This window comes from Schistocerca gregaria, chromosome 1, assembly GCF_023897955.1.
Source record: "Schistocerca gregaria isolate iqSchGreg1 chromosome 1, iqSchGreg1.2, whole genome shotgun sequence".
Lineage (NCBI taxonomy): Eukaryota > Metazoa > Arthropoda > Insecta > Orthoptera > Acrididae > Schistocerca > Schistocerca gregaria.
In genome coordinates this window covers 909,509,370-909,531,173 of record NC_064920.1, presented here as the reverse complement: position 1 = coordinate 909,531,173, position 21,804 = coordinate 909,509,370, and the positions used below count along the sequence as shown (strand labels likewise).

The window sequence follows — 21,804 nt, the reverse complement described above, 5'->3', positions numbered from 1 at the left end:
CAACGATTTTGTTTTTATGTGATCTGGGGTCTCACTACTAACCAGGGAAGGACATTTGCTCCATTGTTACAAACCTTGTGTTAAAATATGCGGGTCTGACACACTGAGTTCTAAATTTGCTCTTTCGATGTAATCTCCAGTGGTCGTGTTGCTGTTGTTACATATCCTTGTTCCAATTGTGGTTGGATAAGAAGCTTGAAAGCTGTAGGAGCTTACGGTAGGTTGAGTGGTTACAGGTGGTTCCTCAGCAACAATGTTGAGTATAGGGCTTGAGCTGAGGTCTTCTGTCATCAATCTAAATCTGTCAAGGTGAATAAAGTCAAAGTTCATTAGACTGGATGATTCTGCAGAAGTATTTACAGTACAGATATAAGCCAGTTGAGATTGAACAGAGGCTTTGTAAACTAACAATAAGGAGAATCCGTCTGCCCCTTTCCATCCCATGGTATGTGCCTGTAATAATTTAAAGATATTGGCAACAGCTTGAGCTCTTATCTTATGACGACTGATTTGTGGCAGTGAAGTTTGCTTTTTATTTTTTAATTTTATTTTTTAGCGAAGATGATGCTCACGTACTTCATTGATTTCTTTAAAATAAGAATGAGGATCTCCAGTAGCAGTTCAGGTGGCTTTTAAGCGGGACATACACGTTTAAAATTGACACTCACTACGTTCTCCAAAGAAAAATATGAAACCTGTGGTTTTTGCTAATAATCAAAGCCTTTTTAATTTTAATTGTAGTTGTTTGTCTTTTGATACCAGAATATCAGCAAAAGATTGAAAAATCATCCACAAAAATAAAAAACACTGGACAGCAGTTGTGACTGTGGGCACAACTCTGTTACGTAAAAAAGGCATTTAATATGCCATCCTGAGGGACAAAGTTCTCTTTGGTTTGTTGGCCTAAACATGCATTGCTACTCAGAACTTGAATACAGTCCTTTAGAGGAGGACCTTAGTGCAATGGAAAGACAACCCCAGGATTCCCAGTCATACAGTTGTCAGATAAAATAAAAATACGTTGGCTTTTTTTTCAGAAATTCTTTATTTCTATTAATTTTAGAAATGGATGTCTGGGCTACCAGTGGCTTAATTTTCTTTTTGTGTGAAATTCTCAGTATCTCCTCCTTTCTTTAAAAGAAGTATTTGACCCAATTTTTTGACTGCATTTAGGAAATCTTTAATGAGAATACTTGAAGTTTGTGAATGATGTTGCTGTTTAGTCATTTAGTTTGTTATATAACCTTGTGTACTTGCTGGTTGTCCTTGATCTTGTTGCACTGTATTCCTTACATATCAAATTCTGGTATCAGCAGTATTAATTTCTGCCATGAGTTTTTCATATCATCTCAACTTCAAATTATATTTTATTTTTTAAGTTGTATTTTCAAGCAATTGACACAAATTTATTGATAAATGCATACAATGTCACATTTCCATGTGAGTCCCAATATGACTCATCCTTTAATCTTTCCCAAAAAGTTCTCTCTTGGTATTGTTAATCACTGTTTCTTGTGGACCAGTTTCAGAGCTGTGTGGTGCTGAATTTTTCATTTTCTCTTAAAAGTGGTAACATCTAATTTTATCAGCTACAATATAGACTTTAAAGAAGTGTCACCAGTGTTGTTGTCAAAGAGCAGGAACATTAACTTTGAAATTGCCCACAGTTCTCCAACTGATAGTAGAGGCGAAGTAGTCAGCATTTGAGATCATATCAGAATTGCCTGATCTTTAAGTTTAGGCCTTGCACTTGGCAAAAAATCCTAGCACAATTGTTTCTGGATACTGTGCTCCAGCCAATGGTGGTAAACACACTTTCTATCTGTTTCCAGACAGTTGTCAATTACTCTAGTCTCCACACACAAAAAGCACTATTGCTGCACATTTCCTGCTTTGCATATTTATGCATTCTCATGAAATAATGTAATATCAAAGCACTTGGAGACTGAAGCAGCAAAAAGACCTCAACAATAATGTATAAGAAAACATGACCATGGTGTTGTAGGTGGCATAAGTCTACGCTGTTGGAATTGTGATTTACAGAGTAAGGTGTGGCCGAGCGGGTCCAAGCACTTCAGTCTGGAACTGTGTGATCGCTATGGTCGCAGGTTCAAATCGTGTCTCGGGCATTGATGTGCGTGTTGTCCTTAGGTTAGATAGGTTTAAGTAGTTCAAAGTTCTAGGGGACGGATGACCTCAGATGTTAAGTCCCATAGTGCTAAGAGCCATTTGAACCATTTACAGAGTAAAATTATCACTTTCGCAAAAATGAGCAGTGACTTGCTGGACACCTCAATACTGCGTACAGGATGACAAACAAATGGCATGTAACTTTCTGCTGTAAGCCATGAAACTCCTCTATATAAACATTGTTACTGTGAGCTGATGGCAATTTGTAAATGCCATTCAGGCAGGTATTTGTAGTAAAGTTTATTCTGTGTACCAAGAGTTGATAGCAGCAATTCAAGGTCTGCCATGTCTTTCACAGAGATATGTAAAAGCCAGCAAATGTCTTTAAGTAGTAAAGTTACCAATTTAAAACACAAGAGAGAAAAATGGAATTCTGAAAAATTATGCTGAATCATCAATTGGTTGTCAGGTTCATAGTGTTATAACAGTCTTTCAAACTTTCGTGTTTTACTAAGGGAGCTAACAAACCCTAATCTGAAATCCACTTAGTTGCTGGGTCGAAGATAAGGCACATAAAAGCTTCAGTGTTAAAATGACTCTTTTTTTTGCTGCAGTTAAACATTAACAATTCAGGACCCATGTAGAAGTATTTAACACAGAGAAGACCCTAGAGTCCTTGCATACAAGAGGCCCATCTTTACAGATGCTGTAGCCCCCATGAAAAGGATTACATCATATACATGACAAGTGAGGTAATAATATTTGGTCTGCACCAGCCCTCTAATAATGCTCTCGGATGATCTTCACAACCCTATTAAACAGCACCCTCTTGACCCTCATCCTCCTCTGTAGGAATTTGATGCATATCTATATTACTAAATGGTTAACCCAGTTCATGGGATCCTGTACCAGTTGCAGATTACCTGTCTAACTGCTTCCAGGGCAACAGAAATTTAATTTCAGTATTTAATATAATTATTGATAGAGTTCTAAAATGTAAAATGCTGTCATCATCTAATCATTAATGGATATAATCTTACATTAAAGGTTTGACACAATAAGGCAAGTATTGAGAGTTAGAAAATGTGTATATGGCTTGAGGCAGCATAACTGTCTATTCACAAATGCCCAGACCATATTCATCCAATATTTGTTTCATATCTCAATGTGCTTTTATTCACAAAGTTTACATGCTATTTCAAATGAACCCCACCCCCCCAAATAAAATGATGAAAGGAAAAGAAGTTTACCACTTACATTTTTAGTGTTCATGCAGTAATGCTGCTGCATTGGGCATGATGTTTTATTATTCCTTTACTAATAACTCTATTTGCAACACATTTTACATGCAGTATCTACACTTGCTACTAAATGAACTTGCAAAGATATATCATTGTATGATACCTTGTTCAGGGGATATGTCTTAAACTTTGAGACACAGGAAAAACAAGCATTTGCAATTGAGTGCAAATTACACCTCTGGTCGTGTGTGTGTGTGTGTGTGTGTGTGTGTGTGTGTGTGTGTGTGTGTGTGTGTGTGTTTTCAAAAGCCCACAATGTTTTGGTCTACCGGTGGTCCTAGTGCACGCAATTATTTGGCTTGGCATTGATTGATGGAGATTTTGGATGCCCACCTGAGGGATATTATGCCAAATTTTATCCAACTGGTGTGTTACATTGTCAGAATCCGGAGTTGGTTGGAGGGCTCTGCCCATAATGCTCCAAATTTTCGTAGTTGGGAAGAGATATGGTGATTCATCCCATGTAGGCTTTCACGGCAGGCGTCTTCATCAGTAAACGCTTCTGGGCTAAACTGCCGTGGTCGCTCTGTAGAACTTCTTCTCCCTGATGTTTCGTTCTCAACTACGGAGAACATCTTCCGAGGTGAGTCGGCGACTGGCTGCTAGGAGCTGGGGCCGCCGCTTATGTGGAGATCGTAGAGGGCGTCACCGCACGTCACGTGGCGTTGATGTGTAGCTATCTCTGGCTATCATCTGTTCTCTCGATTGCAGGCAATCGATTGTCACGTGATTGATGAAACGTCGACCACCATATTTTGTCCAGTTTTAATCCTTCTTCTTTACGATTAAAATTCTATTGATGTTTGTGGATTTAGATTGCCTCTCTATACATACGTGTATAATAATGTGATGTCCTCGCTAGCACGCTTCCCTCACCAAATTTTATTTCATGATCTCCATCCTTAAAAACATGTTCCGCTACTGCCGATTTGTCGATATGTCCCAAGCGACAGTTTCTTTTGTGCTCCGTCAAACGTGTATTGATGCTTCTTTTTGTAGTTCCTATGTAAACCCTGCCACAACTACACAGAATTTTATATACGCCTGGGGTGGCTAGGGGGTGACGAACATCTTTTGTTGATCTTAGGCATTCACAAATTTTCTTAGTAGGTCTGAAAATAGTCTCCACCTGAAACTTGGTTAGTACTTTCGCAATGCGATCCATGATGTTATGGATGAAGGGAAGAAATACTTTTCCAGCTGATGGTTGTTGCTGCCTCCTATTTTTAGGCATTTTTCTACTTGGGTGAAGTGCTCGGTTAATCTTGTTTTTCGTATAACCATTTTTCACAAAAACCATTCGTAAATGATTTAGTTCTTCTTGTAAATATCCTGGTTCACAAATATTATTGGCCCTATCCTCTAGTGTTTTTATGACCCCCCCCCCCCCCTCTTTTGCCTAGGGTGGTGGTTTGAGTTCTTATGGAGGTATCGATCAGTATGTGTACCTTTCCTGTAGACCTTGTGGCCTAAGGTCCCATCCGCCCGTTTGATAACTGATACATCCAAAACGTTAAGTTGCCCATTATTCTCTTTTTCCATGGTAAATTTGATGTTTGGGTTGATGCTATTTAAGTGCACCAGGAAATCATTAAAGTCCTCTTCCTCATGATTCCATATTACAAAGGTATCATCCACATACTGATACCACTTCGAGGGGCATTTTTTGGCCGACTGCAGTGCTTGATGTTCAAAATATTCAAATTGCGGGGCTTAGGGGGCTTCCCATTGCTACCCCATCAATCTGTTCATAAAATTCACCATTGTACTGAAAATATTTTCAGACCTATTAAGAAAATTAGTGAATGCCTAAGATCAACAAAAGATGCTCGTCACCCCCTAGCCACCCCAGGTGTATATTAAATTCAAAAAGAAGTATCAATGCACGTTTGACGGAGCACAAAAGAAACTGTCGCTTGGGACATATCGACAAATTGGCAGTAGCGGAACATGTTTTTAAGGATGGAGATCACGAAATAAAATTTGGTGAGGCAAGCGTGCTAGCGAGGACGTCGCATTATTATACACGTATGTATAGAGAGGCAATTGAAATCCACAAACATCAATACAATTTTAATCGTAAAGAAGAAGGATTAAAATTGGACAAAATATGGCGGTCGACGTTGCATCAATCATGTGACAATCGATTGCCTGCAATCGAGAGAACAGACGATAGCCAGAGATAGCTACACATCAACGCCACGTGACGTGCTGTGGCGCCCTCTACGATCTCCATATAAGCGGCGGCCCCAGCTCCTAGCAGCCAGTCATCGACTCACCTCGGAAGATGTTCTCCATAGTTGAGAATGAAATGTTCAGGGAGAAGTAGTTCTACAGATCGACCACGGCAATTTAGCCCGGAAGTGTTTACTGATGGAGAAATGGTGACGTTGCTGGCCAAGTCAGGGTTTGGCAAGCACAAAAACAAGCAGTAAAAACTCAGGCTCTGCCCTCTGTGCAGGTGGGCATTAACTTGCTGAAATATAAGCCCAGGATGGCGTGCTATGAAAGGCAACAGAATGGGGCATGGAATATTGTTGATGTACCCCTGTACTGTAGGGGCGCTTCTGTTAATGACCTAAAGGTTCTTGCTATGAAACAAAAGGGCACCCCAGACCATCACTACTGGTTGTCAGGCCATAAGGCAGACAGTGACCAGGTTGGTCTTCCAGTACTGTCCGGGGCATCTCCAGAGAAGTCTTCACTAGTCATTGGGATCAATTCATAGCAGGACTCATCATAGAAGACAGTTCTTTTCCAGCCAATTAGATTCCAGGCTGAAAATGTATCTGGAGATGCCCTGGACAACAGTGGGTTACTAACCTGACAGTCACACACAGTCATAAGGCTGTATAGGAATGATGGTCTGGGATGCCATTTCTTTTTATAGCAGGACCCCTTTGGTTTTTGTGTGTGGTACCCTTGCAGCACAACAGTACCTTGACAATATTCTATGTCCCCTTTGTTGCCCTTCATGGCATGTCATTCTGGGTTTACATCTTAGCCTGCACACAGCGCGACTTTCTACTGCTTGTCTTTGTGCTTGCCATGCCCTACCTTGGCCAGGAAGAGTGCTGAATCTCTCCCCAGTTGAGAACATTTGAAGCATTGTGGGTAGACCCCTCCAACCAGCTCGGGATTTTGAAGATCTTATGTGCCAGATGGACAGAATTTGGTAAGATATCACTCGGGAAGACATCCAACAACTCCTATCAATCAATGCCAAGCTGAATAACAGCTTGCATAGGAGCCAGAGGTGGACCAACACATTAATGACTTGCTAAATTTGTGAACCTCTTTCGCTTTGATAAATTATTCAACTTCTCTGACATTTTAATTTGTCTGTACATGTACATGTACATATTTGTGTCCCATTGGATAATCCCTTCATGATGTTGCTCTACATTCTAATTTAAGTAATTGTAACATTAGTATTTCCTATTCCTTGGTAGACAGATATTCAATCTGATAGTCCCCCTCCCTTTCTTTCAAAATTCTTTTCTGTGCTTTACACCCAGTAGTGTCCTCTGCTTGCACTTGACTAGTTGGAAAGATAATGAATTTTTCATTCCATGTATTTGGAAAATCTTCCTGAAAAGTTAAAAAAATATTAATAGGCAGCAGTTTCTGTCCCTTTTAGATTGATGATTGATGGTTAAAGAAAAAGTACTATGTTGTTATTACCGTCCATTCTCAGTTTTTCCCACCAGTCTGCTTAAGTTCTGTTTTCTTCTACCTTACTTTCATTTTTAGTCTCCAAGAGGGCATACAGCTTTTGTAAGTACGTGCTTGGTGAGCACAAGACCTTTAGCTATTGCAATATTATTCCCTTCCTGTGCTTCAATTTTACTATCTCTTTCTCTCTTACTTGATCTTTAGCACAGATTCCCAGCTGACAACCTAGCTCATGCTTAGGAAGTTAACTCTGGCTTCTCCCATTTTGTTCCCTTATTTTACACCACATATTTTGTTTGACTTATGTTCGGTCCCCACGTCTGTGTTTGACCTTCACTTTTTCCTAATTTTTTATTTTTACAGAAGTGTGGGCAAGACCAATGCACAATATTGTAGCAAGTTGGTGTGCACGGTTGTCAGTACCAGGTACCTGTATTGCGGCAGCTTCCAGGCCATGCAGAGATCACAGTATTGACTGTCAGCCCCCTGCGGAAGTTGAGGAGTAGGTGCTTAGTGCTTATCTGAGGAGAAGATGCACGTCTCTTTGGGGAGGGATGAGAGGTGGGGGTACAGGGACTTGTAACACTGGCCAGAATGCCAGAACACTAGATGACCTCTGTCACGCTTGGATGGCTCCAGTGGAGAGAGCCTTTGTGCGGAGTGGGTGACATCATGGCAGAAATTTGGGATTCTGAAATGACCACAGTTATCAGTTGGTGATCATGAAGTCCTGGCAGTCTCTTTAGACAGATCACAATTCAGTGCAACTTTTTAAGATCCCAGGAACATTGCCCCATGGCTACATCAAGGGAGGAAAGTAAAATAATATGACTTGCAGTTACTCCCTTCAATTTATGGTTTGCACCGAAACAGATAAAGGATGCAATTAAACCGAAGTTTTTTTTTTGTGGAGAATATTGAAAAATTATTTGGCAGCACTCTTTCCTTAAGAAATTACCTAGTGGTTGTATCTTAATTAAGAAGACAAAGCTTGCCCAATCCCGATTCTTACTTTCTTATGAATAATTAGTTTATGCACCTGTTGCCATGACATGCCATAAGATCTTTATCATGATAGGAGGATTAGTGATTCACTGGGATCTAATGCTGGAGGCAGACAAAGAACTGCATGAACCCTTTGAGATTTGAGATATTCACATTGTATGTCATGTGTTTAGTCCCACCAAACAGCAAGTAGTCGCTTCCGGAAAATGTCAGTAATTTGTTATCGCTGAAATGGTATTTCTCACTGCCGATAAGGTGTTTCAAATGCGAGACTTTGAGCATATGTCTTTGTGGTGTGTATGTACAACCTTATTTGTGGAGATTGTGGCTGGCCACACATGAAAAGTCACTGTGTGCTGCTACCTGTCCATGTTATTTGCAGGAACAGCCATCCTCCCTAATCTCCAAAGTATATTAATCGACTTGAAGAATGCAAAATCTAGGAACAGAAGTTAACACATTGCCTTTAATATGTAGAAACTCTGAAGAAGTAGGATTGTAACCAATGTCAATGTTGACCTTTGCCACTGCTTTGGCCAGATTGTCCACAACATCTGGTTTGTTTACTCCCTCAGAATTGACATTTAGCAATAGTGCAAATAAACTTGATCAAGAGGATGATAAGTTTTCTCCCTATTCTGGTTCCTATGGTACCATCTACAGGAACCATTCCTTGTACGCTGCCAGAGTAGCAGCTTCCTTCTCTGAAGTTTAATGAGTATAGGGCTTTCTCAGGAACATTCTCCCTGGAAACCCACACACAAGCGACCTGGACTGTGTACTCCCAGCACTGCCTGCTCTTCTTCTGTTCCTAAATCCACAGCGGCTAGGCCTTTCCAAGAAGTTGTGAAAGAGAAGAGGAAGATATCTCAGAGAATGCTACTCGGGTCATCCAGGAGAAGCCAGATGTCCCACCCTCTCTTCCCCCACAATCCAAACCAATGTTCATCGATTAGCACCCCCATTGATAAGTGATTTTGGGGTGTGACCTGTCCTCCTGGCCCCTTCACTTCTAACAGCAACATCCTCAGTGTGATGATCCAGTGGAACTACCCTGAATATTAATGTCTCATGCTGGAACAACAACAATAACAACAACTAATTTTCTGTTGTCTTGTGATCAGTGCAGTTCTCCAAGAAACTCCCTTCACTGACGACCATTCGTCAAATTTTTGAGGTTTCTGTGTATTCTGTTTGAACCATGCTGGCACTAAGAAAGTATGCACAGAGGGTTCTGTACATTGGTTGGCAACACTGTCGTCAGTGTTAGTGAGTGGATTTCCCTCTGTGCCACATTGGAAGCAGTGCAAGTGCTAATGATGCCAGTGATAACCATTGCAAACATTTCTTTACCTCCAGGCAGAGCAATTACGTACCTTGAGATGACAATCTTTATCCAACAATTCCCCCACTTGCCCTCCCCTTTCTCTTCTTTGAGATTTCAATGTTCACCACCCATGAAGGGAAATAATACTTCGTCTCGTAGGTGCCTTCTGATTGACCAACTTCTTTCTGATCTTGATCTGTGCCTCCTCAGTGGTGGTACTCCCATCCATTTCTTGGCTATCGACATTACGATCTCTTCCTCCAATCTCAAGGCTTTGCTCCAATGGTCACTACATGATTATCATTGTAACAGTGATCACATTTCAGTGATACTGACACTTCGTTGTTGTGGCTTGACAGACCGATTGTCACTTCGGGCCCCTCGAAGAACCAACAGGCAATTGGTCTTGGTGTCACCACTGCCCCCTGTCTTGATTGCATCGATGAGGCTGCAGGAGGAGTCAGATGCAATCAGCTGCACTACTGGAACAGCTATTCTCTTGTCTGCAGGCCATCTTCAATGCTGGCCTGTGCTAAAGTGTACCAAAGATATTGCAACTACTATTCAGCATAATCAAGGAGCCGTTAAGTGTGTCAGGTGATGTCCTTCACAGAAAACATTCATAACTTTTTAAGAGGCTTCGCATTGAGGCTCGCTATCTACTGAAACGTAATAAGAAAGAATGCTGGTAGTGATATGTCTCCTCCTTGAAAAAGTATACCTCGTCATCCAGGTCGAGTCAAGCTCCACAGTAGTCTGTGCTTCCAGAGATAACTGTTTTGGGTATTGTCCTTAATGATGGGATTTGTACTGATGTGTTGTTGCTTGATGAATATCTTGTGACCTACTTAGCGACAACATCGGTGTCCTCTACTTACGCGATACCTTCCTAACATATAAGTGAAAAGGTGAAGACATCTCCCTACCCATCACACCACCTCCCTCCTCCTCCCTCACCCCTATCATGCTGAAATGTAAAATGAATCTTCCACTGACTAGGAATTGCTTCAGGCTCTTCTTGTCATGTGGTACAACCCAGGCCTCAATTTGATTCATAATCAGATGGTCCGACATCTGAATTTAACCATACTCTATCTATTCAACTTCTTAAACTATATTGGGCTAGGAGCTATTTTCCCTTTGCAATTACGAGGTAGTATCGTTTTCCTAACTCTGAAGCTAGAGAAAACCGCAATATCTGTTGACATCTACTAACCTCACAAATGTACTGTGCAAAATGCTTGATAGAATGGTAGCCCGACGATTGTGCTGGGTCCTTGAATCACAGGGCTTTTTGTACCCCTATTGGTGTGGTTTGCGGGAGGGACAATGCTGTCTTTCTTGACCTACATAATGCATGTGACACCAGTTGGTGTTATCACATTGTACGTGCACTCCACGATAGGGGCTCTTTAGGCTCTCTACTGGTTTTTGTTTGTCAGTTTTTATCCCATTGACTGTTTTGTGTTAGCATTAGTACATCACTCGGCTCTTCATGGGACCAAGAGAACAGTGCCCTGTAGGGCACTGGACAGAGTGCTACATAATTCCACATCATTTTCAATGGACCAGTTGCGTTCTTTGGACCACCAGCTATCCCTGTGCAGTACGTTGATGACTTTTGCATTTAGTATACTTCCCTATCTGTAACCTTGACTGAATTCCAGTTCTGAGGTGCCAGTTCTGAGACTATGCTTGAACCCTTCCCATGGCTCCCAGTTCCCCACTGCAGAAACGTGCATTTCTGTTGTATCATCCTTCCTGACCCAGAACTCTACTTGAATACCCATCACCTGGATGTTTCTGCACAGTCCCAGTTTTTAAGACACTACTTCAATAAAAAGCTCACATGGCTGACCCGTACTTGTTTGCTAAGGCAGCAAAAGCTGTGTGCTAAAGTTTAATTTGTCTCTGCTTCCATGTCCACTCCTATTTGGGTGTGGATCACACTACTGCCCTCCATATTTACCAGGCCCTGGTCTCGTCCCAATTGGAGAATAGTTGCTAGGTCAACATATCAGCAGCTCCTTCAGCCTTGAAATTGTTGGATCCATTCCATTGTTGTGGAGGAAGACTGGCCACTGGTGCCCTTTGAACTACTCTCATAAACAGTCTCCTTGCCCAAGTGAGGATGGGTCATATGGCACCAACCCTTGCACACTTATGCAATCACTATTTCCTAACCATCCAACTTATCAAATTATTTTTGCATACAACTTCATATGAAGTAAAAGATCCACTGTGAGGCCCTCTGCCTAACCTCCTTAGAATGTGCTACCTGTGTTTCCTCACTGTTCATGTCCTTCTCTCTGAACTTAAATGTACTGCTTGCTCAGTTGCTTTCCTCTGTGTCTCAAGTTTTGCAGATATCCCAGGGAATGAAGTGGCCAACTTTTTGGGTAGACAAGCTATTGCTCATCCAGCATTTGCTTTGGCGATCCCAGGTGTGTATTTGTGATTCCAAATAAGAGCTCTCCTCTCTCTGAGACGGAATATCATTTGTTGAGTCCTCCTCTAATAAACTTGACACTGTCAAGGGGACTCATTGCTGCATGGTGCTCTTCCTTCAGTTCCTCCCTAAAGGAATCTAGCATCTTCTGTCACCTCTGCATTGGTTATAACTAAGGCCCAGTAGATTGTAAACCAGTGGTTGTATGTTGTTTTGTTACTCTTGTGGCCTTAAGCTCGAAGACTAGTTTGGTGTAACTCCACACATTAGTTACTCCTGAACAGGCCACTCTCTCTCTTCATAAAACTGTTGTAACTTTTGCATAAAACTAAGTGCAGGCATCAGTTTAATCTGGTTGCTGTACCCAGGCATTGGCCTACTAGACTTTTTTCTCTTTAGTTACTAAATTATACTGTACATCACAAAAATCCAGATGAAATTAAATCTTCACTTGATTATTCTTCTCAAAGACGTTGTGTGCACTGCACTGCCAGTTGTTTCTAACAAACAATTGAATATCAAAATGGAGAAGATATTGAAACAAAGTGCAGTGTGCGATACTAGAGCTGGATTTGTCAAAGGACTTTTTACTGGGCACTCAATAGCAGAAGTAATTCATCTCTTTAAATATCTGAAGTCTACAGTTTGTTGTTGTGCCAAAATATTTTGCTTCAGAACATACTGGCAAGGAAGTGTCACTTGAAAGAACTGAAGTTGTCAAAAGCTCAAGTGCTGGTTCTGGAGAACCGAAAGCAATCATTGCTGAAGATCATCTGTGTAAGCAGACCAACAATGCTTAAGATTTCTGGGGAGTATCTTAGATATCAATCCTACACATTGATGGTAAAAGAAATGCTCTCACTGCTAAGGCAAAGGGACAAAGGGAATTAGTTGCTGCAGTTTGCCTCTGTGTTCATAGAAAAAATGACACAACCGGGGTGGGGGGTGAACTGGATTCTTTCCTCATGATTTTTTTATAGTATGCTAAAAAAAGGCTTGCATGCATCCAGAGGATGTTTCCTTTGTTACTAGGACATAATTTCCTGCCAGTCTTAATGTGATAAGAATTATGTACAGTGTGGATAGTGTCCTGCCACCTCAGTTTTAAAATTTTTTTGTGGTAAAGAAACTTCCACAAAAGTTCATTTGGTCTAACAAATTTTACACCTCAACAGTACTGATTTAAATTCCATGGATTATTACGTACTAGCTGGTATCTTGATGCTTCATGATATGTCATATAAACTAACCCCATCTTAAAGTCAAATTTTGTCATAAATATTGCTCCTCGACTTGATTCAGTACTTTATTGTTAGTTATCCTATCAGTCCATCTAATTGTCACTATATTTCTGTAGCAAATTTCGAAGTCTTTTGTTTTCTTCTTGCCTGCACTATTTACTGCCACATTTCATTTCCATCTAAGGCTACACTCCAGATAAATATTTTCAGAGAAGACTTCTCAGCATTTGAATTTATAATCAATGTTTATTTTTCTAGCAATGCTGTTGCAAAGTCTGCATTTTTTATCATCTCTACTTGTGCCATTGTCAGTTATTTTGCTGCCTAAATAAGGAAACTAGTTTACAACTATTAGTGACTCATTTAGTAATTTTCTCAGCAGTGTCCGATTTAATTTGATTACATTCCACTACCCTCCTTTTAGTTTTGCTCTGCCAAGTCATGATAGATAATTATAAATAGAACATTTTTCATCATCAGGTATGGGGTCCTGAAACACATTCTTTTCCAGAATTCGAGGAAAGAACTTTTGCAACTGCCACTTCTGTACGCACATGGTAAACGCATTTCGCCGCCAGCACCGATAGTGCAACGACCAAGGTAGCTGGCGGGGAATTGTAGAACCCGGTTTCGAATCTTGAAGAAACCTAGTGGGTGTTCTTGTTTTCCTTTGTATTTTTCCATATGTCAATTGAAAGGAATAGGAGGGTTAGTAACGTACATAAATCAATAAGGAATGATAAGAATAAGGTAGGCAAATAAATTTCTCGAACCTTTTGGGATAGTAAACAACTAAAATGTTACTCCAGGTCACTTTACAATGGCTCTTCCAATCACCGTTACATGTCTTCACTTTTCTTCGAACAACTAGATGGATGGTACTTGTCATATAACCATTTGAAACAAATATACTCATGACACCAAGAACATCTAATGATTGCAGTCTTTAGACAGCTACACTGTTCCTCCCGAAGAGTCTGCGGAAAACAAATTTGGTTTACATTTAAAAATGTCTTTTTCGGGAATTAATTTTAATGCATACCATGCATACGGTATCATTGCCCGAAAAATCGGTGCTGAAACTTCGTTATGAATTATACCGTGAATAGTTATTGCATCCGTGCGGTTGTGCAATTCCCACTGGGTTTCCAGAAGCACACTGCAATTCTGATTCCTGGAAATAAAAGTTTTTAACCTGGCGATAGAAATAAACATCACACGGCTGGCACATGGTGTGCAGTTTGGCGGTATTACTTTTACTGTGCACGTCGGCTGACCCTCGTCATCTATAAACATTGTCTCGTACATTGTAGTATTAATTTGTCCACTCCAGTAATCCAATATTAGACAAAACTTGTTATCAGAAACGTATGGTTTTAAAACATTCTCAAGAAATGTTCTGTAAATCGCATTCGTCAGTGTCCCGGATTTGGAGCAGGTAATGTAAACATTTTTCAACGAGTCTGTTAAACGATTTACCCCTTCTATAACCCGAGGGCCAAATGTAACATTTGTTTCTTGTAAACACAGGAAAACCTTAGGCAACACTTTTCCAGAGGCTGTGATGGCATATTGCGCCGTGTACGAATGTTTTAGTTTGTTTTCACTACCAACTGCGACAAGAGTTCGTTTTTCTCCCTTATGCGATAACATGCGTCGAATGTTCACCCGATACTCGCATCCTGTTTGATTGGTGTTGATCACGTAATCACGATTAAAACCGGTCATAAGTGACGCTGTTTGCATGCTGAAAAGAGCCGCCACTTTCTGTATATCTTCTATATTTTGTACCTCCTTATGAGAGCTGTATTTGGTGACGTGCCATTCACAAATTTTATACTCCGATTTGAAATTTCTTGCCAAAGAAAATGACGCAGCAAATGTAAAATCCTTGTTGGCCATATATTGAAGTGCTGCACCTGCAGCCCACTCCTGAAGTATTCTCGTTGTTGCATTCTCGTTACGAGGTTCGACAAATTGGAAGAACACCATATTCATTCACAAAACATATTTAATTCGGCACATTAATGATGGAAAAATAACTTATTTATCACTTGGTATTTGCTGTGGCTTATCCCTCCTTTAACGATGTCACTTTCCCACAATTTAAAGTCCTTCTTCCTTTTCGGGGCTGTTGTTGCTCCATTCTTTTTCAGTGTTTGTAATTTCCAATTTGGATTATTCCTGGCTAGAGCTACCGCCTTTACTTTTACTTCAATGGGTATAGCGCCGTAGTGCAATCGTTTAGTAACCTGTTCGTAATACTCATCGGGAACAGATGAAGCATATATTCCCAGTGACGTGGAGATTTCCAAAGTGTTATGACCACTTTGCGATTCACTAGTCGCGATATCTTCCACTGAATCACCTTTTGCTTTGTCTTCATGGTGCAGTACTTCAGTACCAACAAAAATCAAAATCGCTCGTCGATACCTCTCGTATCAATCTGGAATGCTGAGGAACAGAAGTGCCTGCTTCCGGTAGTGCATTGATAATACATCTTGTCTTTCAACACTTACAAACCAAAACACAGCGTCAGTAATTTCCCGCTTGCCACCATCTGTGACAGGCTCCCAACTATATATTACAGCACTAGTCGAAGGGTGTACATCTTCTATTATTCAGATTATGCACCTGAAAGATATGACACAACAAACAATAACTAGTTACTACGGCATAAACAGACAAGCAAATTACTGCAAAGTACATACAGTACTTGTCATATAGTATTTACGGAAGAACACAGTATTCATTCACAAAACGTATTTAATTCGGCGCATTAACGATGGAAAAATAACTACATCCGCGAGGTTCGCGGCAGCCTAATGACGGAAAACAACTCTTTCCGATTGACTTCTATAAGGCTTGTGCTGGACACCTTCACTCTTCCAGGTTCACAACTATGATATGCGAAGAGGCAACCGGACAACATAACTTTGCCCGCGTGCATTCTGTCCCGTGCCTCGCTGTAAACAAGTGTCGTACGGTTGGCTATCTGTGGTCCCTTGTGAGGAATTCGCAGCACTCTTACTTGGAGTTGTTTTCATGTGACAAGGCTTAAAAGTTTAATACTTTACTAACTTACTGCGTTTGGGAAATTAGTTTCCCTACCTTATTATTATCATTCCTTATTGATTTACTTACCTTATTAACCCTTCTATCCCTCTCAATTGAGATATGGAAAAATACAAACAAAAAGAATAACATTCGCTAGGTTTCTTTGAGATTCGAACGCGGTTTTTCCGAATCTGAGCCAGTTACTGTGGCCGTTGCGCTATCGGCTTTGTCAGTGGAAAGCTTTTACCGTGTGGGTACAGAAGGGGCAGTTGTAAAAGTTTCTTTCCTCGATTTCAGGAAAAGTATGCATTTGTGGACCCCATACCTGATGATGAAAAATGCTCTGTTTACAATTATCTATCGATGCCTCCAATTTTGAGTCAATTGCTTGTCATAACCTTTAGGGGTGATTTTCTCAAAAACGTGGGGGTGTTGACCCAAAATATCTTAGATTCCTTCATTTCTGGTTGTACACAAGCGACCTGCCAAGTTTGAGCCGAAACGGTGGCCGTGTCTGAGGCCTTCCCCTTGTAAGACGATCTTCTTTTAGTATCTTTTGAGGCCAAAGCTTAACATAGTCATTGCTTAGACATTCACTACCATTGTGATTCTTGAAGATTATTTTGCTAATGGATCACATGTTCTTTGACATTCCAAGTGTGCAACTGTTTCATATCTTATTTATTGATCTAATATTTTTCATGGGAACTATCTACCCTCTTCAGAATGAGCTGGAGACTTCAGAAGTTGTTGTACTCTTCATGTCATATGATTCACTGTCAAAAGTAGTTTGTGAATTTTTTCTAAAATCTTGTTTGAGTGGCTGGATTGGTAAGCATTGAAAATTTTACATATTTTAATTGCACTTAGGCCTTTTTTTAGTACAGTAGTTAGTAAACACACAGGTTCACAGCTTGCTTGGATAGTATGTTGTCATTGTGTGCATTTAATAGAGGTCCATTCATATGTCCATTCATATGTCCATTCATATGTAACACATTGCCGATTTGCATCCTGCATTATAAAGAAGGAACAACCAACAAATCAAAATTGTTTGTGGTAAGAGGGTTACTTAATTGTAGTATCACAATAGAAATTGAGTGTTCATGTCTCAAGATATTACTTTATACTTTGTTGAGTTGTTATTGTTGAAGTTGTCTTATGTTCTGTTATGATTATTTTCTTTCTGCAGGTGATTAGAAAATAATTTTTGTAAACAAGCATTGTCACATGTTATTTGTTAATGTTGTTGTTGCTGTGTAGCTTCCCCAGAAGAGGACAGGGAGGATGACTTCAGAGCACCTCTATACAAAAATGTTGAAATAAATGGGATTACTGTTCGCATGAAGTGGTGTGTCACCTGTCAGTTTTATCGTCCACCACGGTGCTCTCACTGTAGTGTGTGCAATGTTTGTGTTGAGGTAAGTAAAGATAGTCTACAATGATGCCATAATACCAAAATTGGTTTTTAGTGATGTTCAGATACTGATTGGCCACATGCATAAAAATTATAGCTTTACCATTTGCTATGAAAGTACTATATTGGTGGGGGGAGGAGATGGGGTTTGGAATAATTGAAACCTATTATCCCTGTCCCTTCCTCCCCATCCTCCTCTCCTGTAATCCCAACCCCTCTGATATGTCTCAGAATGTGTTACTTCTAGTTCTGCATAAAGTTCCTATATTTGTTTTCTCTCTTGTTGCTAGTAGCTTACCATCACTGGAAATGTGGTAAAAAGTAATGCACCAGTTGTTAGACATTTAAAAATGTGTGTGAAGTGTCTGCAGATTAATAAAGTTGTGCAGCTGCTGTTTACTCAAAATTTGTCAGATCTTCTGTAAATGCATCAAAGACTGCAAAGCTCATAACGAAATGTGATAAGGCTTGACACATGTAGTGGACTGCCAAAAACAAATGCACAGTTTTTACCTGAGCCCTCTCCTCCCAAGTTCTTTAACTTCAGCTTCATGCTACAATGAATGTTTAGCCTTAATTCTTCCTAAAATGTAGTATATCTTGCTCAGGTTTTCTTAAGCTTTCATTTTTAGAGGCTGTTTCAATATTGTCATGTTGCCTCCCAGTGAACAAGGTTGGAAAGCCAATGCGCCATTTGTCTGTATTTCATTGCTCGTAAAATGATTACCTTTGGGTAGAGATTTGTAACCAGTCAGCATAAGAAGTGTAGATGAGTGTAGAAAATGACATAAGAGTTACAACTAATAAATCTAATCTGTTTTAGTTGGTTCTCAAATCATGGAAACATTCAGAAAGTTAAATGTTATCCAAGAAATTAAAAAAAATTATCAGTTTTAAGGAGTCTACACTAGAAAATTTAAGAAGACTAAAATTGTATTATAAAATAGAGTACAAAAAGGCAGTTGTATCCATAATTTTGTCACTGGAATATGCCTTTGGCAAAAGTGGAATGATACTGGCACTGGTCACAAATTTTTTACTTGATGCCGTCGTGTATATGAATAGATGTTATTGATAAATATACTTGAAAGAAATGGTTACTTTTGTGTGGTCACTTGTTCTTGTAAACTGTGTAAATGTTCCTTTAGTCATTGTTTTCAATTCTGCTTAGCAGCTTCATTCCTCTTCTCATTGATGTAAGTTGATGGTGCATACGTCAAGGTCCTGATGTAAAATATTTTATTCCAGTTCAATATGATGGTGCATGTGGTCCGGTCCAAATTTAAACATTGTATTGCTACCATGCTGTCCTTAGCATAAACTCTTGATGCACTTACAATGAATTTGTTCAATAGAGCTGAAACAATTGTTTGAGTAAATGTGCAGCATAATTGACAGTATTTCAATAAAAAATTATAAAATAGTTTTCAGAATCAGATAGTTAGATAGCAGCTTAATGTAGAGAATATTTATACTGGAATTCATTGTGTGTGTGTGTGTGTGTGTGTGTGTGTGTGTGTGTGTGTGTGTGTGTGTGTGTGTGTGTGTGTAAGAGAGTGCGGTGAAAATGATACATTTGAAATTTGCTGCACAATAGCTAGCCAAACTACTGTGCTATTGTCAGTATGTCCAGTTATTCTCAGATATGCCAAGACTCCTCCTTCAGTGTGTCAAATGGTATTAGTAATTTTGCAATCTGTTTTTTTGTATGTAAAGTGCATATAAAGAATTCAGTTGAATCTGTCTTGCATTGTAGTGCAGCCTTCAAAATTTTTCTTATTCATCGTTGTGTTGTGCAGCTTTGACCTCATATTCTTGAAGTAGTGTCTGTATACAAATGTATAACTACTGTTAATTTGAGTCTCATTAAAATATTCCAGGATACTAAGTTGTATTTTAATGAATTTCTTAGTGTGTTTTGCCCCATGTACAGTGGTGTGAACAAACGAGTGGGGGTGGAGGGGGAGGTTTGCTCTGTATATGGGGATGAAATGTTCATTGACACACAAATTTGACAATGACATAATAGCCCAGAATATTATAATAAGTGTGACATTTGCCGCAAAATTTTCATTTCATTATTTGCTTCAGTAGTACTTCACAGTTCGTAGCCGACAGTCTTCATGCTTTGTTGCTGAATTACCTTCTGTATATAAATCTCACCCCTATCATAAGTGCAAAACTGTGACAACATGCTGTAAGAAAGAACCACTGTTCAGAATGGTGTAAAATGTGAACAGAATGTTTTTGAAGAAAGCGGAAATGTTAAGAAAACAAAAAAAAGGAATGAAAGTTTTCCAAATAGATGGTGCTGTAAGCATCATAAAGCAAACAGGTTTGTTAAAAAATGACAGATGAATCATAATACAATGGCTGTGGTATGAGTAAGCACATTAAATCGACCACATTGTGCAATGTGCACGACTGCACAAGTTTGGCCTTCGACAGTTGTGGCACTGTTAGTTAGGTAAGCCCATCCACGACAGCAAGGTTGTACCACATCAGATGGGCAAAATCAATTTTAAATCATCCTGAGGCCAACACCTGCATAAAAAAGAAACAGTGACATTGCTTTCTAATTGTTCTGAGACTGGCGCAAGGCGTGTTCAGTATGCTAGCCACCGTTTTCTGCCACAAGTTGAAATTGAGGAACAGCATGTTCAACAATATATCAGTGTATCAGGGGCATTCAGAATGCGTTGCACAATGCGTGCCTTCAATTCAGATATGTTTGTAATTGGAGCACAGCATCTTTTAGTCAGCCCCACTGTCAGAAATGACTTAAATTAAGATTAGGTGACGGGGACAACCAGACTGTAGGTAAATGATGGCCGATAATTTGAGAATTTCTCTGTAGCAGCTACTCCAATCGCTGTGCAGCATGTGGACGAGCACCAACTTACAGTAAAATGATTCATTCACACATCCATGCTGTTGAAGGGTTGGAATGAAGTTTGTGCAAAAAAGACTGTTGTAGCATTTATCAGTTACAGTATGGATAACAAGATCCTCAGGACCCATCTCCTTGGAGAAATATGCCTCTATGATAAGTGATGCTGTCAAACTGCACCACACAGTTACCTTCACTGAATGAGGTGGTACCAGTTGATGTGCAAGCAGAGTTTACTTTGCCTGTATTCTGTAATTCTCTGTATGGACCTGTTCTTGGAGATGGAAGTAGGCTTTGTGTGTCCACAATGTTCCATGGTCATTCATTGTTCACTTCCACATGAGCAACAAATTCTACACCAAATGTTTCTTACCGACAGGTCAGTGTCAAGCAGCTATTTATCATGGGTAATTTCATATGGGTAGCATTGCAGAATGTTTCATAAAATTTAATACAATGTGCTTACAGGCGTGACCAAAGTTCGGGCAATTCCCCATGCACTTCATGTTTGCACACTGCTGCTGGACCCCTCCTGCAATTCTGATGTTGGATCAGTTGTTTTCCTCCCTCTGGCACGTTACATTACAAGAGAACCTGTCTTTTCGAACTTCATAATCATTTCTCCAGACCCTTGGCAGACATCAGACAAATCCTTTTTCCATACGCGTAAGTGCCCAGAACTTCTGCAGAGTTACTGGCGCACCTTCACCGCCCTAGTAGAACAACTTGACCAGCAGTACATTGAGACAGTCATGTTAAGTGTCTCAGACACAAATTGAGGAACAGCCATGTACCCTACATCTTGTATTTTGCATTTCTGCTACTTACAGCACTATGCTGTGGTATAATTTTCATTACTTTTTTGTTTGTTTACAGAATTTTTCCCCTTCATCGATAATATATCATTCAAATTTGACATCATTCTGAATAGTGGTTAGGTTTTTTAGTTTTAACCTATGTAGGTCTAACCATATGAATGCATTTTTTAGACACTGGCCTCATATACAGGAGGACAGAGGCTTGTAATCTGTTTGCTATCCTGATTTAAGTTTTCTGTAGTTTCCTTGTTACTTCTGCAAATATCTTGGTAGTTCATAAAACAGAAAGAAACTTCCACATGGAAAAAATATATTAAAAACAAAGATTCTAAGACTTACCAAGCGGGAAAGCGCCGGCAGACAGGCACATGAACAAAACACACAAACACACACACAGAATTACGAGCTTTCGCAACTGTGTGTGTGCGAGTGTACACCTGTCCTTTTTTTCCCTAAGGGAAGTCTTTCCGCTCCCGGGATTGGAATGACTCCTT

The 21,804-nt window shown here is 39.9% G+C and overlaps 1 protein-coding gene across 2 annotated transcripts in view; it reads left to right on the top strand.

Moving 5' to 3' along the window:
* Nucleotides 1–21,804, top strand: part of LOC126274831 (palmitoyltransferase ZDHHC8) — a 269,181-nt gene that overhangs the window by 84,785 nt on the left and 162,592 nt on the right. For both annotated transcript variants that reach the window (XM_049977144.1, XM_049977145.1), the window contains exon 3: nt 17,449–17,606. In XM_049977144.1, the coding sequence (XP_049833101.1) occupies nt 17,449–17,606 (158 nt within the window). The remainder of the gene's footprint in view (nt 1–17,448; nt 17,607–21,804) is intronic.